This window comes from Taeniopygia guttata, chromosome Z (assembly GCF_048771995.1).
Source record: "Taeniopygia guttata chromosome Z, bTaeGut7.mat, whole genome shotgun sequence".
Classification (NCBI taxonomy): domain Eukaryota; kingdom Metazoa; phylum Chordata; class Aves; order Passeriformes; family Estrildidae; genus Taeniopygia; species Taeniopygia guttata.
Window position 1 is genome coordinate 45157562 of NC_133063.1, and position 19741 is coordinate 45177302.

The following is a 19741-nucleotide window of genomic DNA, read 5'->3' on the forward strand; positions in this document are numbered from 1 at the left end:
CGGATAGCTGTGTAGACAGATCTCTCTTGGACATGATTAAACAGCAGTGGAAGGTTAAATAATCCAAAAAGTCATCCAACCCTATTAGACACTGGAAAACAGCTGAAGTGCTATGCCCTTGCTCTGTAGATGCACTCCTTTATTGAGTATTCCAGTACCCATAAATCACCTTATAATACAATACCTTCCAATGCACACATACATTATAGAGCTACTTACATACAGATTGTATCCTGAAATTCTTTACAGCACTAAAAAACTGCGAGGCAGCAGCTAGTACATTGTGTAAAGAACACAGCAAGGTAAAGACCTTGCAAAGCAATTAAAGGAAAACCTCCATTCTTTGATAAGACTAATAAACACAGAGAAAAAGGAACTGAGGAGTTGTAGGAATTAAATAGACTGAAGTAGCAGGGAAGGTCTGAGGAGTAGGTGGGCAGGTCCTCATGGAGGGAGAAGGACAGGAGCTACTGAGCGCCACCCTTCCCACAGGAAGACTACTTTGATGTAAACACTTTATGCCTGCCTTCACAGCAAAAAATGCCTCCCTAGATCTCACCTTTCACTGGTCCGTAGCAAAAGCAAGGAACTCATGAGCTGAGGGAACAGTTATATTAATAACCGATCATATCAATAACTAATTCCTTAATTACTGACTCAGATTCTTGGAAGAAGAACAGGAGAGCAAGGTCTCTGGTCTAACCAATTACCAGCACTTTCTTCAGATCCCTCTATTTTAGTATTCTCAGATGCATGGTGTGACTAGGTAAGGCCAGGAGTTGCACTCAATGATCCTTGTGGGTCCCTTCCAGCTGAGGATGTTCTATGATTCTGCAGTTCTAGTCTGGCCAAGCTTCCTTCTTACAGCCTAGGGGAAAGCACTTTGGACACAAGGGAAGCAAGAGGCATGGACTTCTTTATTAGGCATGGACTTCTTCTGGGCCTTGTGCGTGGCATTTCTTCTCTTTCCCTCCTAGAGGCTGAGCAGCAGATCCTTGCTCTCTGTTACTCTTATTTCCCTCTAGTGAAATGAATATGAATTGAATGTCAAAAGGAAAAAGTTCAGAGATGCTCTCCTTAGCTAGTGACTTTCATAACTGAAGGAACAGGAAGCACCAGGAAAGATCCTTCATGGCAGTCAGACAAATATTCTGGTGGCTAGAACTAGTTAAAAAATGGTCTGGTCTAAAATGACCTAATAAGCAGCAATTTCTACTTGCTCCTGTTTCAGTGTCTTGCAGAGTATATCTCTGAGATGGCAGCGAGGATCTGGAACATAGATAAAAATATTCTACTTAGTTTTAAGACAAGTATAATATTCTTTTCTTTGAGGTCCCTCTTTTCCTTCCTATTGCCTGAAGGCAACCTAGTTACATGAGTGAACCTGCTGTAGGATCAGCTGTTCACAGTTCAGGAGTCTGGAAGAAAAGCTTACATCTAGAAGTCAAGATTGATTGACTGATTTAAGGGAAATTCAGCATAGTTACCATGCACTGGGCTCCATCCCCAGGAACATTCCTGCCCAAGAGACACAAGATGTTATTTCAACCTGGTAACAGATCATCAAGAGTCTGTTTTGCACATTAACCACTAATTCTCCTTGATGGATGCAAGGCAAACCAGAAAACTCAGAAGGATCAATTAAGAATCCATGTGCTCATTCAGGACTGCTCTTAGTGCACAAATTAATTCATGGACACGTAGAGAACACATGGACTGTAAACGAAAAGTTTACAGTTACAAAACAATCTTCAGATGTACTCTGACATTGATTGTGAATTCCCTTCTTTATCATCCTGGCTGATTAAAAGAGAAAAACAGCCATTAGGTGATATCTGTTACATAAAGCAATTGGTGATCCAGTTGATCCTGTAATGAGAAAGGCACAAAGATCCCTCCCCACGTCACACCACGAGAACTTTCTCTGGAAAAAAAGGGAAGAAAATAAAGCAATTCCAGAATTGTACCCCAGTTTCTGCCTATGATAGTTAACACAGTCCTGTAGGAAAAGTGCAAGCCAGAAGAAGTGGGCTCCAACAACAGCTCCTTTCCTGGAAGATGCTGTGCAGAATCTGAAATATTAGGTGCCCTCTGTTGCTAGCTTTTGCCCTCCTAGCAGCTTTCGCCATTCACTGTCGCTTTTGATAAATCATTTATTAGAGAAGCGCTTTTACATAATCCCTGGGGGCGGAGGGGGGGAAGGAAAAAAGAAAAAAACTACCAATATCCCCCCCATAAAGTAGATTTATCACAAAATGCTGTCCCCCTACCAACTGTCTTCAGACCAGAACATATATTTCTTTGATTATTAATTAACTGATGCACAGAAAGAACTTCAAGCTTTTTAACCTCTCCCTTTCCCTTTCGTCCTTCAAGCATGTCGATGACAATGCAGAGGTGGTGTTCAAAACACAGATAGCAACTGTAATACTGCCATCATGTTTTGAGCCCGTGGGCTCAAGTACTAAAGCCATTTAGGAACTGAGTATTTATGTTATTTTCCCAGTGCATACATTCTATTCCTAGTCATACATGTTCAAATCTGTCATAGTAGCATGAATCCCACTGACACAGGTGAGGAGAAACAAAGATTGTTGACTGCCAATATTGCGTATATCAGCAACAAAAAAAGTCAAATCTGCCAGTAGGTATTTGACCTGAGAAGAGAAAGGAACATGCTGCTGTTAGCCCAACATGCCTTTCTCTCTGCCTATCACTTATCCACTGTAAAGTCTCAAATCTCAGGATAATCCATAGCTTTCTTTCTCTTTGGAGTTCATCCAAATACCTTCTGCAATACCAAACACAGCTATACATAAATAATAGGAAAAGGGGAGACTTGGATGCACCAGCAACTTCTGAGCATATCAAGGCCCCTAAAAACTCAAACAGTGAAATGAAACTAGAGTAATTAGCTACTCTGTCCCTAGACTATGATCACAAAGAAAATACACAGTTATTGGCATTTGCCCATCTCTTTTCTCAGCTTTCAAATCCACTTCCTCTAGCCTCAGCGTCCAGCCAGAGGAGATCTTTATATTGCATCAGTGAATACTAGAACAACTAAGGAGAAAAAAATCTGGTCCAAATCTATAGGCAACTAATACCAGAATCAGAGTACAATTCCCAGCTTCATTATCTGGTCTAAATGAAATATAGTGAGCAAATGCACTTCTGATCTCTCTTATTAGTCCCATTTGTTAAAATGCTGTATTACTTACAGTTTTGCACAGAATGAGGAAGTGGGCTTAGAATTTCATCTCGAATGCAAAGTGATGATAAAAACTGGTAAAACTTCATGAGATTATATCACAGCAAGGTTCTTGCACAGGTACAACTATATTAGCACCTCAGCACAAGGGCTTATCATCCCTCTAAGGTCTAGTCTTCACAAAAGAAATAATGATCTATCATAGTGAGCAGCGTCTCTGGTAGGGTTTAATTCAGCAATTAACATCACTTTAGGGAGTGATCAACCCAGGCATTTAGACAGTTAACTTTTTATGTTGAGATGTCACTCCTAACTGTGGAACCAAGTAGATCCCACAGCAGAGGTTCCTTGATTTAAGCTGGGTGCCTGCCTTCACTGCAGCCAGCATTGCTCCCTAATCAGTGATTCATTTGAACACAGCTAAAGGTGTCCTGATAAAACAGAGAAATCCTGCCCTACCCTCCACTGACTGCATTGGCAGGACCTCCACTGATTACTGTAGGATCCTAAAGTGACATATTCACAAATGGATGGATGTGCAGGCACAATCTAGATGTGCACATGTAGGCAGTAGGAGGGACATCCCAAAGGACCTGTTGCAAGAGTAGAAATCAAAGTTTCCAGGGAAGGTATGTTCTCTGAAGGAATGAGCTAAGCAACCATTCAGCTGCAGCCAACTCAACTTTGATATTGGACTGCTGTGTGTATATCAGCAAAGTAAACATACCTGGCATTTGTCCCTAGCACTCAGGACAGCTGGCACAAAATGGCCTACACCCAAATTATTAATTTCTCTCAATTTCCAGAACATCATGGACACATCCAAGTTAACCACTGAGCACAGCCTGTCTTGTGTGCTAAAACTCACACTTTGTCCAGGAATTGTTTGATGTTAAACATTAGTCAAAAAAACCTCAGCACTACAGATTCCAGTTTCTCTGAACTTCCATGGAACAGCTTTAGTCTTTAGATGTAACTGATGTGTGTTGGCCAGGAATATCAGAAAACCAGATGTGATTTTTAAAAAGAAATGAGTTTCACTACATCCTATATTCAAGGATATGAAGTATATCGACAACATATTTAAGGTTGAAGCTCAAGTAAGGCATCCCCAAGGGAGTTTCCAGAAGTATTTATGGCTGAATGTACTTGAGTGAACCCAAGTACATTTATTCACGTGTTTCATTTATTCCATTGCTGAGAATGAATTATAGGACTTTGTTGATAGATTATTCAAGTAGTCACATGCAAACTGGTAACATCACCAATCACTTACTGCCTAAAAAGTGAGGGCAAGAGCAGATCCATTGCTATTGCATAAAACCACAGCTCATTACTCACTATAGCCCTCCAGTTTTCTTTGATGATTCCTGTGGGGCTTGAGAGTACTTTTTGTTCATCTTCAGAGCTGCAGTGTTGGTACCTCCTCATGCAGTGGGTTGGACAGAAAAATGTGCAGACAGCCAGTTTACTTGGAGCCTTGGCTTCAAAAGGGGAGGACAAAGAAGGTTTCCTACTTATTCCATGGGCATCCCTTTTAAAACCCAGTGTACCATACTCAGCAAACCTGTTGTCTCACTTTGAGAGACTAAGACCTTAGTCTTTCATGACCTGGCATGAAATTACATTATTAGCCAAGGTCAGGGAGAACATCTTAATGCAGGGGTGAGAAGTTGCCTTTGCATGCACAGCTGTGTCTTTTTCAGATGCAAGACACCCTATGTCACCAGTGAGACTCACTTCCGAAGAGGAACTAGACCAGGGAGGAGGAGCTGCAGAATGAATCCACAGCACAGCCCAAGGCTGTAAGCCAGACCTGGTGCTGCTGTCAGGAGCAGGTGTATACCTGGCAGCAAACACTCAGCATTAGCTTTTTGAGGGGTTTGCAATAGCCATCTCTTCATTTCAGCCTATCTGTTGAGCAAGGCTCCTAGGATTGATTTGTGCTGCCAGAGCCTTGCAGGGCTAGGTAAACAGATGGCTTTGTCTGGAGAGCAGGCTGGTCCAGGCTAGTCTCACCCAAGGTTTGTGCTCAGAAATGTTGTTGGCACACAGGGACATTTCTGGCAAAAGTAGCAGAAGCAATGCTTGTACAATGTGATGGCCCCCTGCCTTACTGATATCTCAGAGCCATGGTCACTCCAGCTTCAGCCATAAACAGCATGGGAAAATGAGGCCTTTTTTTTTAAATCTAACATAAGAAAAAAATTTAAAATAAAAATACATTTAAAAAATAAACCCAAAAACAAACAGAAAAAAAAGGCAAAGCTATAGCAAGAGCTCTCCCCTGAGCTGAATGCATTAGATGCATTGCATCCTATGTGGTTGACCTATATTATTTCATCAGACTGTTAGAGAGCAAATGAGGACAAAGAATGTCTTAGGTGATCCATAAATACAATACTCAGTCACTATAGTTGTTTCTAGTGCTGGATGTGCTCCGTGGTTGATTGGGAGATTTGCTGGCAAAATTTGAAATTCCATAGGAAAGCAATGTTACGAAAGCACTTGTGTTCACTTCACAACTGCAGAGTAACATGGAGTTTGCAGAAATTGCCAGTGATTAAAGCTCTTTATATTGCTTGGCTGGCCAACAATCAAACCATTCATGCTGATTAATAAGATAATGAAGAATTTATTATATTCACATTTTACTTATATTGCCATAGTAAGGACGTAGTAGTAGGTATGTCAGGTTCCCCTCATCATTAGTATTGGAAGACAAAGAAAAGGTTATGATGGCAAGTTAAGGAAGGTTTAGAGGTTTACCTAAGTCACAGTGGAGGGAGATAGAGGAAAACAGAATGCCTTGAGACCATGCATTACATCTGCTGACTCCCAGCTCAAAGGTGACCCAAATCTTGCGGCACCAACATTTGGATCCCTGTGCTCCACATAGTCTAGTGTTCAGATTGGCACTCAGACCAGGCACTGTGTCCTGGGACACTGATCTGTAACCCCTCCTATCCTTTGTCCCACACTGGCAACCATCCTCTCCTCACTCTCCTGCCCACCTGCCCACCCTCCTTCCTCCTCACTTCCCTCCTCTCAGTGCCCTCACTGCCTTCCCCATGTTCATTCTCAGTGGTCGTTGCATGTACGTGCCTTGGCACCCTTCAGCTCATTAAGTCCCCTGCCTTGCCTCGTGTTTTGACAGGTTTTGTGAGTTTTGACAATCCTGCCAGTGCCCAAGCTGCTATCCAGGCCATGAATGGATTCCAGATTGGCATGAAGAGGCTGAAGGTGCAGCTGAAGAGGCCAAAGGATGCTAATCGTCCCTACTGAAGGGTTGTGGGAACCGCTGGATACAAAGCACTAGCACAGGTAACTGCATGGGGAAGGGGGTGTCAGCTACACCTGTAGCATCTCTCTGTGTTGTAGACCCTCAAGGAGATTCAGCTCTGTGACTCTCTATCTTCTGCCTTTTTGACTCTGGCTAGAGCCACTCTGCTCAGACATGCACCCATGCATAAACTGGGAACTGTTTGTGTGTGTGTCTCTAGAAAAAGAGGTGGAAGGATGCTCACCAAGGGATAAGACAAATTCCTCATCCCATGGTCATCCTGCATCTCTAGAAAGTGTTTCTGGTCACTAGAGGAGAGTCAGCAGCTGTCCTGATTCCCCCTGCTCAGTGAAAGAGAGCATTTCTGGTGCTTGAAGACAATCTGCAATTAAGAGGTGGGACTGGGCTGCGGTTTAATCCCAGGTGACTGGACTGGGACAGTGTCTGTCTCAAAAGCTCTGTGTTGCAAACGTTTCAAAGCATTCTTCATTCTTCATGCGGTACAGTCTGTATCCAGTTCCATCTCAGCATAATAACTTAATGTAAATGTGTCTCCTTGACAACAAAATAACCCCTGATTTATTTCTTCACAAACCCAGGAAATTAATAGAATGATCCATGCTCACTTCTTGGTCAGTTGTTTAAAACTCCTGTGTGTAGATAAAACCCAACCAAAGCCAAGGAAGCTTAGCTGGAGTAAGGACCTGGGGTCTCGTTTTTAGACTCATTTGCCATGTACTGCTGGAAAGAAGCCAGCTAGAGGTTTCAAGGGAACTTCTTATACATGTAACAGCACCAAAAATTTCAGAAGCCACAGCTTGTTTCATTGGAATCCCAACGTATCATCAATAACAAAAATGAAGATGTTTCCGAAAATGGAAATATTTTCTACCACTGGGTTGCTCTTTCATTAGGTAATTCTTTGAGAAACAGAAATATAAAGTCCTATGTGTTTGTTTACAGAGACAGGGAACAATAGGGAAGTCTCCCTTTTGTTAAAACTGTTCCACACCAGAGGTTCCTCAATAAATTCAGCACCTAAGGAAGCCCTAAGCAATTTGTACTCCTGAATTAGGGATAAAGAGATTGGTTAGGTGACCTTTCTATGTCATTTTAGCTGTAATGTCTAAGATTCTGTGATTTTTATTCAGGCCTCTTTTGGTTCATCTAAGACAGGCAGGAAATCCCTATCTTCAACTTTCCCAAAGGAAAACAGAGTGTTTTAATTTTTCTCTGGGATCCCAAATATCTTTGAAAAATATATTTTTCCAGTCTTCAGAGCAGTATCCTTTCCAATGAGAATTCAGGAATGAGATCAAAATGTCTTTGAAAGAGGTGCTGCACTGAAGACAGCATAAAGGAGATTAAAACCTTTCAATAAACATATTAGGTGCATGTGCAGGAAACAGCCTCCATAGTTTAGAACCTCCTTTATATGTGACTACATGAAGATAAGCGTTAATGCATTTTCCCCCTTATAAACCTCTTTTCTTTTTCTTGCTTATGAAAAGGCCTCTTGGAAGCTTGAAACCAAAACCTGTTGCCATATCCAAATGCTTTTTGCTTCATCACACTGGCTTTTTTTCTGCAGGCTTTGCAGGGGAGGGGGGGGGGGGGTGCATGCGTGCAATTGTGTTAAAGCAGGGGCTGCCTTTGTCAGGGAGGCTTTCTGTGACACCTGCAAAGGGATCAAGGGACACAAAGGTCTCCCTAGGTAGGCACCAGGCTTTATGCCTCAGCATAGCTGTGCTGGCTGACAATATGCTTGTTTCTCATGGTGGTGTCAGAAGATGCAGGGCTGTGGATATCTGTGCTGTTCAAGATTTGCCAGTATGAGTCTATGGTGGTTTTTATCATCATGGTTCACCATGAAGTGCTTTGAGGTCTCAGCTTATTTCCTACAAAAGGTTGCTCACTAGTAGGACAAAGATTTGTTGCTTGGGCATTTTTTCCCCCCCAAAAAATAATAATTAAATAAAAAGGAATCAGTAAGTAAAATGGTAATAGAATTCCATATTTGTCCTTCTTAAATAATTTTTTTCCTTTCCTTTGCTTCTACTAAGCAGAACAGTCTTGAAGACTTGCCTCTAGATAGGAAGTCCTTCAGCCTTCCTGGATTTTACTTCAGCTTTAGTACTCTGCTGTGCAGAAAAATCATTCTGTTTTTACAATCAGATCACTTCCACCCTTTTCTCCTTGTTTAGAGACTTGCTTAGAGACCCTATCAAAATGTATCTCAGAGGTCCTTGTTCTCTTGCATACTTACACCTTACACCTTATTGAGCCTGTTGCAGGAGCTGTACCCAACTTTTAGCAGAAAGGAATTCTCCAGGAAAAAAAGTTTTATACATATGTTTTTCCACCTGACAGAAGGAATTGCCCGAGTGCATGTGGTCCCAGGAGAACACTGCAGGAACATTCCGCAGGGGAGGATTTGGGTTATCACAGGGAGAGCCATGCTGCAATAGACTGGAGAGGACACTTGGTGACAGCCAGGATACACAGAGGGTCACATGGGTTTAAACCCAGGTCTTTCTCCAGCTCATCTGCCTCCCAGTGCTTGGGAACATTGACACCAGTGCTCTAGGAGCAGGCAGGATTCTCAGTCAGGAAGGCCACAGGTCAGTTTTTCCACCGGGGCTGAGCAATAGTGATCAGCAGAGAGCTAAGCCCTCAGGAATAAGCCTGACTCAGAGATAAATCAGCTGTTCTTGGCTAAGCACAGTATTATTGTACCTCCACTGCTGGCTTGATTTGCAACTTCCTTTAACTGACAGAAAGATAATAACTCTGCTGTGCTTTTTATCTATCTTTACTTTGGATGCAGTTCTTCAGGGTCTTTAATTCCAATTTGAAGCATGTGTATAACCATATTGACACCAGAGTAATTACTCACATGCTTCAAGAGGATGCTCAAGAAACTTTTTAATTGGGATTTTTCCAAGGAAGGGCTTTTTTTCTATTGAATTGCTTTCAAAAAATAGGAAGTTGAAATGACTACAAAAACAACCAAAAAAAAAAAAAAATCAACACCCTGTTTGATATAATACACTAGAGTGTTTTTTCCTAACTGAGAAAGAAAGAACCTCACTAAATTTAAATTCTGAATGCACAAAAAAAAAAAAAAAAAAAAAAAAAAGGTATAAGTCTCCCTTTTGGGACACAAGAAGTCTAGGCCACAGTGATTTGAAGTCCTTTGGTTTTTTTGCAAGTGCTCTAAACTTGCTGTTTAACATTGAAAGGGTTTCTGTGATGCAACAGATAAGCCCAAAGCTACAGCAAGCAAAGACCTGAAGAATTTAGATGGCAAAATGGCTGGCCCTGTTCTCTGGGAGAAAGCAAAAGAGAGGAATATCATTTGAGGCAACTCTGCCGAAATCAGTATATTCTATTGCCAATCTCCACTCAGGACTAGGAAGCAAGGACTCGGAGATAATCCATGTACCTTTCAGACAGTAAATGCACAAAATAATTAAGAAAGAAAAAAACCTGAAACCCACATCTCCCTTAGGTGGCCATTGCTAGAAGCCCTTCCATGCCCTGTGCTAAGAGAAGTTGCAGCTGCAGCCCGCAGTGCCTGGAGCTGTGTGTGAGCCCTGAGCCCACTGCCAGGACAGGCAGGCATGGTAGGACAGCACTGCCTAGAAAACTGCACAGCTCACAGCCCTTCCAGAGCTCAGGGCAGAGCACAGAGCAGCCCAGGAGCATCCAGCTGATAGATCAATAAAAGACATAGGACACAACAGCCCTGAAAATCCTGTCCATTTCCCTTCTGTGACTTCATTGCAGTGGCTGGTCACTGGCAAAGTGATGTTTTCCACCTCAGACAGACACTGATGCTGAAGTTTTATTTAAAGCTAAAGATGCAGAGACATTTGGGTGAATCTAACCCAGAGCCCTGGCATGAAACTGAGTGAGACAAAGTGAGTGTGAGCAAGCTAAATGGAGTGAAGCAAAAGTAAAACAGAAAAGTGAAAAAAAAAAAAGAAATAAGATCAACAGCAAGACTATTTTAGCTGTGCTCCAGAGTAGCGACAAAACATTAAATGGTGCACTGCCCAGACAACCTGCTTCTACAAAACACCAGGGGAAATAGCATAGGCCAAAGCTCAGATACAAAAATAAAAAAAGATTCTCAGGTCCTCCTTCACTGCTTTTTGAACATGGACTGATGTCTGGTTTATTGTAAAATGTGTGAAATACATGTTTTTGCAGCTGTCTGGAGCAGGTGGTATTTTTACTCTAAAAATGTCTTTTTGGTTGGTTGGTTGGTTGGTTTTTTAATTGGAGTGTATATTTTACCAAACTGGAAAATTTTGCATTTTTCTCTTTTTGTTCCCGAATAAAGAAAAAAAATAAAAGGAACCCAAACTCTATTTTAAAGTAAAATAATACTATAAGCCAAAAGTAAAACAAAAAAGCAAAATTCTAAATTGCCATAAACAAAAATATGTGACTGGAAAAACTCTGTCTTCTCTTGTAATTTCAGATGGCTTCAATGCAAAGTCTAGTGAAAATGTATTTTTTACTGAAATTTTTGCTGCTTATGCCTCCCAGATAGCTTTCTATTACATCTAGTGAGAGGCTATTCTGTAGCCGCATTGATCTCATGTTTTCTATTAGGCTATTCATCTTAAGATTCATTCCAAATATGTTTTTTCAAGATAAAACCCCATTTCTTGTAGTTATGTCTCCTACAATCATGCTAACCAGCTCCTCTTCCACCTGCACAGATTATTGTTGTTTCCCTCCTTTAGTCATCACTTAGATTGTTTAGGACTTGCTTACATTATGGAAATTTGCACTAGTATAATTGCATGAAAACAGTACTCCAGCTCAAGCTTTAATATGAGTGAATAAAGAGAGAAAAAAAATCAGCACAGCTTAATTTTGGAAGGTCTGTTCAGGTACTGGAAAAACATCACCTCAGCCAATATTTTTTTCTGTTCTTTGGATTACTTTTGGTTTTCATTTCCACTGACACCTGTGATTAAATTAAGCATCACTCACTGTGTTTGCAACCTAAACTTTCTGCTGTTGTGCTTGTACTGAGAGAATGGAAGTGAATTTTAGTGGGGGAGGCTAAAACAGGACTTCTGAAGGTGTTTGCAAGACTGACAAAGAAATCCTTTATTTTTCCATCTGATAATTTTTAACCCATCTGCCCATTTAAATTACTGATAACTTATTATGGCAAAATTCTCATGTCTGTTCTACAAACCACAGTTTCAATACCAAAGCATGCAAAATCCCATTTGTTAATTATTATATTCTAAGATTGGCACACAATACAATGCACTGATGGAAAACTACAATAATTAATTACTGCATTTACTCCAAAATTACAATTAGTAATTACTGCTCTGAGACTGAATTCCATTCAGCAATATTTGGAACTTGTTCTTCCTCAAAGCAGGGCAGCTTTTCAGGAGTATTGCTATGTTTGCATCTAAATGTGTCCATGTAGGTCACTAACGGATCTGCACTATTTGTCATGGGAGTGATGCAGCAGCACAAGGCAATACCACAACACTTTCCCTCAGTTTGGAACAGGAATTAAAACCCAAGTCCCCCCCACCTCCTTTTTTTTTTTTTTTTTTAATGTTGGATAATGTAAGTAGTTCAGAATTAAATAATAGATATTAAAGCAGCTTCCCACTTCTCATCTCACTGTTATACTCTTGGCCTTGGTGTTCTGAAGTAAACTTCTGGAGAATTGTGAGAACTTTTGCCAAAGACTCAGCCAGCAAAGAGCCTTTTGAGTTTTTCCTCATTTATACAATACTATGAAAAGATCAGGAGCTTGAATGGTGATGCCCTCTACAAAGGCTTCCAACAGCAAAACTCCCAAAGCTCCAGGGTTGTCTGGAGGGTGGTAATTTCATATTCAGCCACTTGACCAAGATTAGTGTGGGAGATCATTTGGACAATGTCACACAGATAACCAGAGTAAGACAGATTTTAGAGCCTTTCTGGGCCCAGTGTAAGCTTCAATTGCGCCAGTTAATGGGCAGCTGCAGTAAGCTGAAAACAGCAGCCTTTGAAGGAACATTTCTATCGGGTTCATTCAGCACATGGATCTGCTGGGCCAGTGTATGAGAGACTGCAACTTGAAGAAAAGACGGAAAATATAAGAAAAGCAAAGAGTAGGCATTTGAAACAGCAGTGATTTGAAATGAGAGCCAAAGAGATGGAAAAACACAAGATACATACATAGCCAAATTTTTTGTTCAAGCAGCAGCAGCAAACACTGACAGAATGAATCCTCCGCTAAATAAAATATGTACAAAATGAATGAGAGAAGGCAAAAACCCACAGTGAAAGAGGATTGTGAATATACACGATGAGTCCTAGAAAACAAGCACAGTCATTTTTCTACAGGACCTTCTGATAAGTTACAAGTCTGCAAAATCCATTGACACTGGGACACTAGAAGGACCAGTACACACTAGTAAGCAAACAAGAAAGAGGCATGTTTTCAATTTACAAATGCTGCTCAGGAAGAGAGCAAAGAAAGGTCTAGAACATCAGAGATGTTCTTCTCAGATGGCCCCATATTTGAAGGCAGATAGAGCTGTCTTTGGTGCGTTCAGTTAATACAAACATCAGCCCTGTTAACATTTTTTAATCAGGTAAAGACAATATGAACAGTAGACAGGGCACAGCCCTCTACGTCTAAGAAGAAGGTAAAAACCTTCTTCCAGGGAAACTGGAAATTCACAGTGAAATCAGAGTTATGAGTTAGCCCCAACATGTACACAGGATTCAGGTCACTTGTGCAGCATTGATCAGTAAGCTGAAAATGATCTGATCTTTTTGTCACTGACCTTTGAGAGCTACTACAGAACCATGAATTGAAGCTCTGTGGGGTAGTGTTTGGCACTTCCACTGTAGAGATAAAGAAAAGGGAGGTTAAAAAACTCCATGAAATTTACTCTGCAGGGGAAAACTGCTACAGGAGCTGGCAAGAATCTTAATAAGGGGTTGCAGAGCACTCCATCAATGTGAGCACCTTAAATTGATGTCCTTATGGTTTGGAAGGCATATGCAATCAGCTGCACTAGAACACTATTTCTCGTTCCCACAATTATACCCAGTGATATATCAAATGCAATAATTGCATATTTGAATAATTCATAGGTACGGTAACTTTGGCCAGATGCAAGTGAATATCAAAATTCTTGTCTCTGAAGTGTTTGATTCAGCTGTAACAGAGAAATGAAGGTTTCTGGTACAGACCTTGTTTCTCAGGTGTCTTTCATCTGGCCATGTGACTGCAGTTAGGGAAGAAAAAGAGAATTTTTATTTCAAACGGTTTGTTTTTCCACTTAGCTGAGCTTCATCCAACCTTTTTGAAATATTGGGTAGAAGGCTGAGCTGGAGGGGAAAGGAGAACAGCAGTCAAGTCATTTCCCAAGCAAGAAGCAGAGTAAATGAAAACTCAGTGCTCTGTCTGGAAAAGTACTAACCACAGCCATGATCGAGCTAAGTTCTTGGGCAGCGTCAATCACCAGCTCCTCTGAAGCCAGTGATGTGACACTGATTTATGGCAGCCAAGGATTCAGGCCCACTATTACTTATTTAACTCTAAATGTTCTCCTAGCAGAGATGTTTCAATTATTTGCAATTCTAGAGGGAGATGCAATGTCACCATTCTGGCTGCTCTGGTCTTCTTAGAGCAGAGACACTAGGGAATTATCATGCCCACCTCCAAATATCACCATGGCTCATTTTAAAAATGCCTTTTTAGGATAATGACTTGCAAACAGAAGAAAATCTCTTGTATCCATGGAAAGCTGCATCTCCACACTCTAGTAATCCTCTTTAGAAAGCAAATTTCTCCTATTTATTGGAAGATACATTCTCCCTCCCCAGCTCTTCAGATATCCCTTTTTCCTGTGTAAAAAACATCCAGCAGCTGGGCTGCCTGAAGCATCTATTCTATGCAGAGCAGGAACATTCTAAAATCCTCACAGTGACAAGATGCCTACCTTTGAAATTTCTGGCTATGTGACACCCAGTCCTTGATGCCAAAGATATCCTTTGGTTGATTTGGATGTGCTGTAGACCACAGTTGTCATGGCAGACCCTTAAAAGCAGATTGTTCCAAAGGAAAATATGTTTTCACTACCTTGATTTCTAGGGATTTGGAAAAAATTGGGCCATGAGCTGTGCAGTCAGCTAAAAATTTGTCTTTGCTGGAGAAGATTCTCTATTTTTCTCTACTTTTCTCTATTCTTTTGAAACATCTCCATTCATGAGCAGAGGTTGCATCCCATTTGTTTTGATGTATGACAAGTGAATGCTTTCGATGCTCTTTATTTTCCTCTGTGCATTCTCCTTGCATGGTACATATTTCTCCATCATGGCAGATTGGACACTGGGAAAGGAAACCAGACAGGCAGCCCAATGCCAGCTGCAGGAAACTGGGCTCCTACATGTCAGTTTTAAGAGATTTGGTGCTTTCAGAAGGGGATTTATTTTGGGGGGTGGCGGGGGAGGGGTTCTGTCTTCTGCTCAGGTTACAAGAGCATTGTTCAGTACAGACCACACAGACCTTGTTACACATAATCCCAAAAGGAATTCCTACTGGCCTTGTTCCCATTACCTGTGAAGACCAGTGTAATGCAAATTTAGAGAAAGATGTACAGATCCTCATCAGGAGTAAAGGAATAGCTCATACCTGGAGAAGCATTCCTACACTTAAACCTGAATGGAGGAATTAATGTTCTTTGATGTCTTTGCTGAGGAGCATGTTAACGTGCTGTTAGTAATTAGGAAAGGCACACAGACTGGTACCATGGTTACCTCTGGGGTCTTTACTCTTTCAGCACAGACCCACTTCTTGACAGCCTGACTTCTGGTGCTTACCAGGGATTCCTGGAAGTAACCCCAGGATACTTCTTAGGATTAAAATGCAAATAATTTCTTTCTTCAGAAATGCTCTAGAATAAATGAGTTGTCCTGAGGTTCACAGGTATCTGAAGAAGTGCTGGGCCTGTCCTTCATCTGGGGAAAGAAAGTAGGCTTTAAAGGAGTGATGATGATTTGTGCCAGCTAAAGGCTTGCTGTGGGATTTGGCCACTTACACTCAGGGAGCAGAAATCTTCTGCTTTTTTACTTCTAATCTTTCAAATTTCCTCTGTAATATTTTTCCCCAAGTTGTGGGTGTTCAGTGTGTTCTGTCGATGTGAGAAGTGGTAATGTCACTCTGCTAGGAGTTTTATGGTTCACAGAAGGCAAGATTTGTATTGAGATAGACAGATAGATGGATGTCTGGTGCCTGCACACAATGTATTACAGAGATTGACCCAAAATTTTCAACACTAAAATCCCAAACAATAGACTGAGGGAATCTCTGTCTGGGAGATTTCAGATGGATTTTTTTTTTTTTTTTCTGATTAATGCAAGTCTTTAAAAGCATATCATCCATGTCCCTTTGCCCAAGTATTCGGAGAAGATCAGAATAAAGAAGGAACAATAGCAAATAAGCAGTCTACATTTTCCCAGGTGTCAGTGTAAAGGAGGTCAGACATGCCATACTGGGGAGGGAAGGGAAGGATACACAGTCAGGGAAGTCTGGTCTATGTTCAGATAAGGAACATTCATTGTGACAAAGGAGGAGGTGAATCCTGTTGTCCATGCAGCTGGTGAACTCAGGGAAGGTGACAGTGATGCTCATGTCCCCCTGACCAGGCAGGTTCAGGGTCACACTGAGACCTGGGCTCTCCCTGAACGTGAGAGGGAAGTGGAAAGGAGCAGAAGTGCTGGCTGATGGGAGCAGTAGGGACACCATCCTGCCAAGCTGCCTGCGGAGCCTGGAGCTCCCTCCTAATGAAGGCAAGCGACTGGTCACAACTGGAGGCGAGCTGTTCCCCATTTGTTTGTGCTCCTCAGAGTAGCAGGGATCCGCTCTCCATCAGAGTAATCCAATTGAACAAAATGATTCATATTAGTAGGCACATCTGTCTGAGGCCAAAGCAGAACCCTGGTGTTAGTTTAATAAATGGTGTTCATTAAACTCAGCTGAAAATATAATCTGGAGAGACTGATGGGGTGAACAGAGCAAAGAATAAGCAAAAGGAGTTAGCAATTATCAGATGTCATTTGTTCTACTGGTACCACAGAATTGGAGCTTGTTTGCTGAAATCTTAATTTCATTTTGCTGAGGCAGAATCCATCAGAAAAGCTTATGCTGCAGCTATGATTCCTGTTTGTCAGCCCTTGGTAGGGAATGTGGCATTTTTCTTTCCTCCTTTTCTACCAGACAGAGCTCCGAAGGAGCGCAGATCCCAGCAGAGAGCACAAGGACATGAAAGACTGAGGGAGCAGCCTTTCCTTTGCCATAAGAAGAATGCTGAGTAAAGTTCCCTGTGCTGCATTGGAGAGAACATGGGCAGTGCTTTGGGACAGGAACTTTTAGTATTTCCAATGCAGCAGAAGCCATAAATCTTCCCAGCTCCTCTGCCACTCCCCCTTCATACCAAGATGGTGTACAAACACATCTCACTTTGACTTCAGGAGCATTTTACACTCTATAGGGTAGGGGCCAGTGTTTCCACTGGCACATGTTTCCCTCTATTCAGACTATACAAAGGCTGGGTTCTTCTTGGTGGTCAAGTCAGGGCAACTCCTACAGCTGTGCACTATCCAAGGCAGCACAGGGGAGCAGACACAGTATCAAGATGCTGGAGGCAGTCCACATATCTAGAGCTCAACCCTGATGGTATGGGGCTGCCTCCTTCAGGCCCAGCTCTCACTCTGTTCCCATTCAGCCAGCTCAGTTATCTGGCATTAACATTCCTGGCCATAAGTCTCCACACAAAACACTGAATCCAGAGGGAGTGCTCTTAGGGAGGGCTGCCTTTCCCAATTTCTGCTGAGCAGAGGCAAGCTTCTTGGGACTGACTTACAGAATGGTCAGCATTTGAAGACTTGAAGACTGGCTGGACAACCTGTTTCTTGTGAGTTGCTTTTTTTTTTTTTTTTTTTTTTTTTTTTTTTGAGTTTTAACTTGTCCCTGCGGGTATTCAAATAGTCCTTGGTGTGCTCCAGGGGAAGGCAAAAAAGGATTTTGTATTTATAGACCTGCCTCAGCTATCGAGTCCTAGCCAGTTAGAAAAAATCAAAAGAATACTGGAGGAGAAGGGAAAGCTTGACCTCATGAGCTTTCAGCGTTGATTAGTTTGGTGATGTCAGGAACCTTTTCTTGTTCAGGGCAGAATAACTGTGAAATAACTTTTCTCCCCCTACTCTTTAATCTGTCTTCTATATTCCCAAGGGGAAGGAGGAGCTAATACCTGCCTTCCTGGAGTTCTGCATCAGAGGAAGCAAGTGCACAGACATGCACACCAGCAGCGAGGGGCTGCTGGGCTTGGGTTTTTTCTGAAATTCATCTTATCAGTGTGCCCTTTGGAAAGAGGCTGAACACTTTCAATTTCCCTCAAAATTGTGTAAGAATCAGTGGCTGACATGAGCTGCTCTGGAGATGGTCAGAGGTTTTTCTCACCCTGGTGAGCAAAGAAGAGGGAAGGAGAGTTGCAGAGATGGGCAGCATCTTTCTGATATTTGCCCTGGATTCCACCATGACAATCAGGCCTCCTTCACAACCATGGAAGTGGGTGAGACATGCACTGAATCCCACCTCTTGCCCACTACCATTCCTCACACAGGTTAATCCTGAGTTTCTTGGCACAGGGAGGAGCATAAAGACTTAGGTTACCATGATCCCGTTATTTGTATGAAACTGGTGAGAAACTTGTTGAATTTGCTTGGTTCAGCTCTGTGGATCAGGCAATGATAGCACTCCCAAGCCAGCACAGCTGCAGGCACAAGGGGACTTGCTTCATAAGCACAGGCTAGCTGAGGTGACGATGAACCAGAAGCCCAAAGAACTGAGACTGATCGGACTCAACTGGATGCAAATAGAATTTGGGATTTATTTTCAATACTCTTTTCAAAGTACATTGAAGTAATCTTATGAACCAGACATCATGGGAATCAGCACACTGGTTTTCAGTGCTTTCAGAAAAAAATTTGGTTTGTTCCGGATTTCTTTTTAAATTCTCAGACAAAAAGCTTTACTATTTTTAAGCAGCAATAATGTTTGACTGATCACCTGCATTTTCCATCCAGAAAGGCTTTAAACAAAAATGTGATCCAGTTCTAAATTAGAATCATATAAATACCTCAGCTACAGCAGTGAAATGAGTCACAGACATAAGTCACATGCATAAGTGTTTTCAGAATCAGATTCCAAGATACTAAAATTTACCAAGAGATGTGAATTCTTCATATGGAAACCACTCAAACTATATGGTGGAATTCTTGTCTTATCTTTCTTAAACTCAGAAAGAGTTACCATCTCCTTAGCTAAAGTATGTAGTTTTAGAAGCTTCATACAGAATTTGGCTTCAAGAATGTTTGTGGGGTTTTTAATAAAAAATTATGAATATTTAATAGTAAATAGAACTATGTAAGCTTATTGAGTCGATCTGGACTTAAATCAACTTGAAATATTTGGGGCACCGGTTTCCACCTTACTACTCCTCACTGGAGGTACAACAGAGCTTTAGTGCAATTAAAATGAGGCAGGAAATACGTTTAGCTAATTGTACTGTGCACCTTGAAGGTAATTTGAAGCTGCAGGCAAAAAAATAAATATCAGAAGGTGTAATTGAGTGCTGCAAGCTGGGAGTATGTGTTTCTGGCTGCATTTTGATTTAAAGGGGTATAGAGACTGGGCATGGAGCTGGACAGCCTTGACAGAAGGAGAGTGAAAACTCACCTCTGGAGAACACCCAGGATGCATCACAGGCCAGCAGACCCAGCAGCCCTGCCACTGACACAGGACCAGCTTTGAGAGGGACACTGGAGAACATGTTCCTGAAAGAGATGTCAGGCTGGGAGATGAGCTGAGGTTTCCTCCTTTTCCAACCCCACACAGACACCACTCCAACATATCCTTCCTGTACCTGGTGAATCACTACAGACCAAATTCTTACCCCTCCAGCCTAGCAGGCAGCTCTGGGTTCTTGTTGCTTATGGCAGATACTGGAGCCACTGGTGGGGCATATCAGACAACTTCCTGGGAGGGCACAGGCAGCTTAATTGTACCTGCTGAGATCTATGAGCTGGACTTCATGAGGTCATCCTAGGGGTCTGCTGAGGAAAGGAAGAGGGTAACAAGATCCCCATCTTACTGTCAGCAACAAAAACAGAAGAGTGTGGCAGTGGTTTGATCAGCA

The 19741-nt window shown here is 41.9% G+C and overlaps 1 protein-coding gene across 23 annotated transcripts in view; it reads left to right on the forward strand.

Annotated features, from left to right (window-relative positions):
* CELF4 (CUGBP Elav-like family member 4) overlaps nt 1-19741 on the forward strand; it is a 701136-nt gene that overhangs the window by 669002 nt on the left and 12393 nt on the right. For all 23 annotated transcript variants that reach the window (XR_001123527.5, XR_005978079.2, XM_032744285.3 and 20 more), the window contains one exon: nt 6369-6535. Coding sequence is in view for 21 of the 23 variants with exons in the window: in XM_032744285.3 (XP_032600176.1) it covers nt 6369-6496 (128 nt within the window). In the remaining 2 variants the exon portion in view is untranslated. The remainder of the gene's footprint in view (nt 1-6368; nt 6536-19741) is intronic.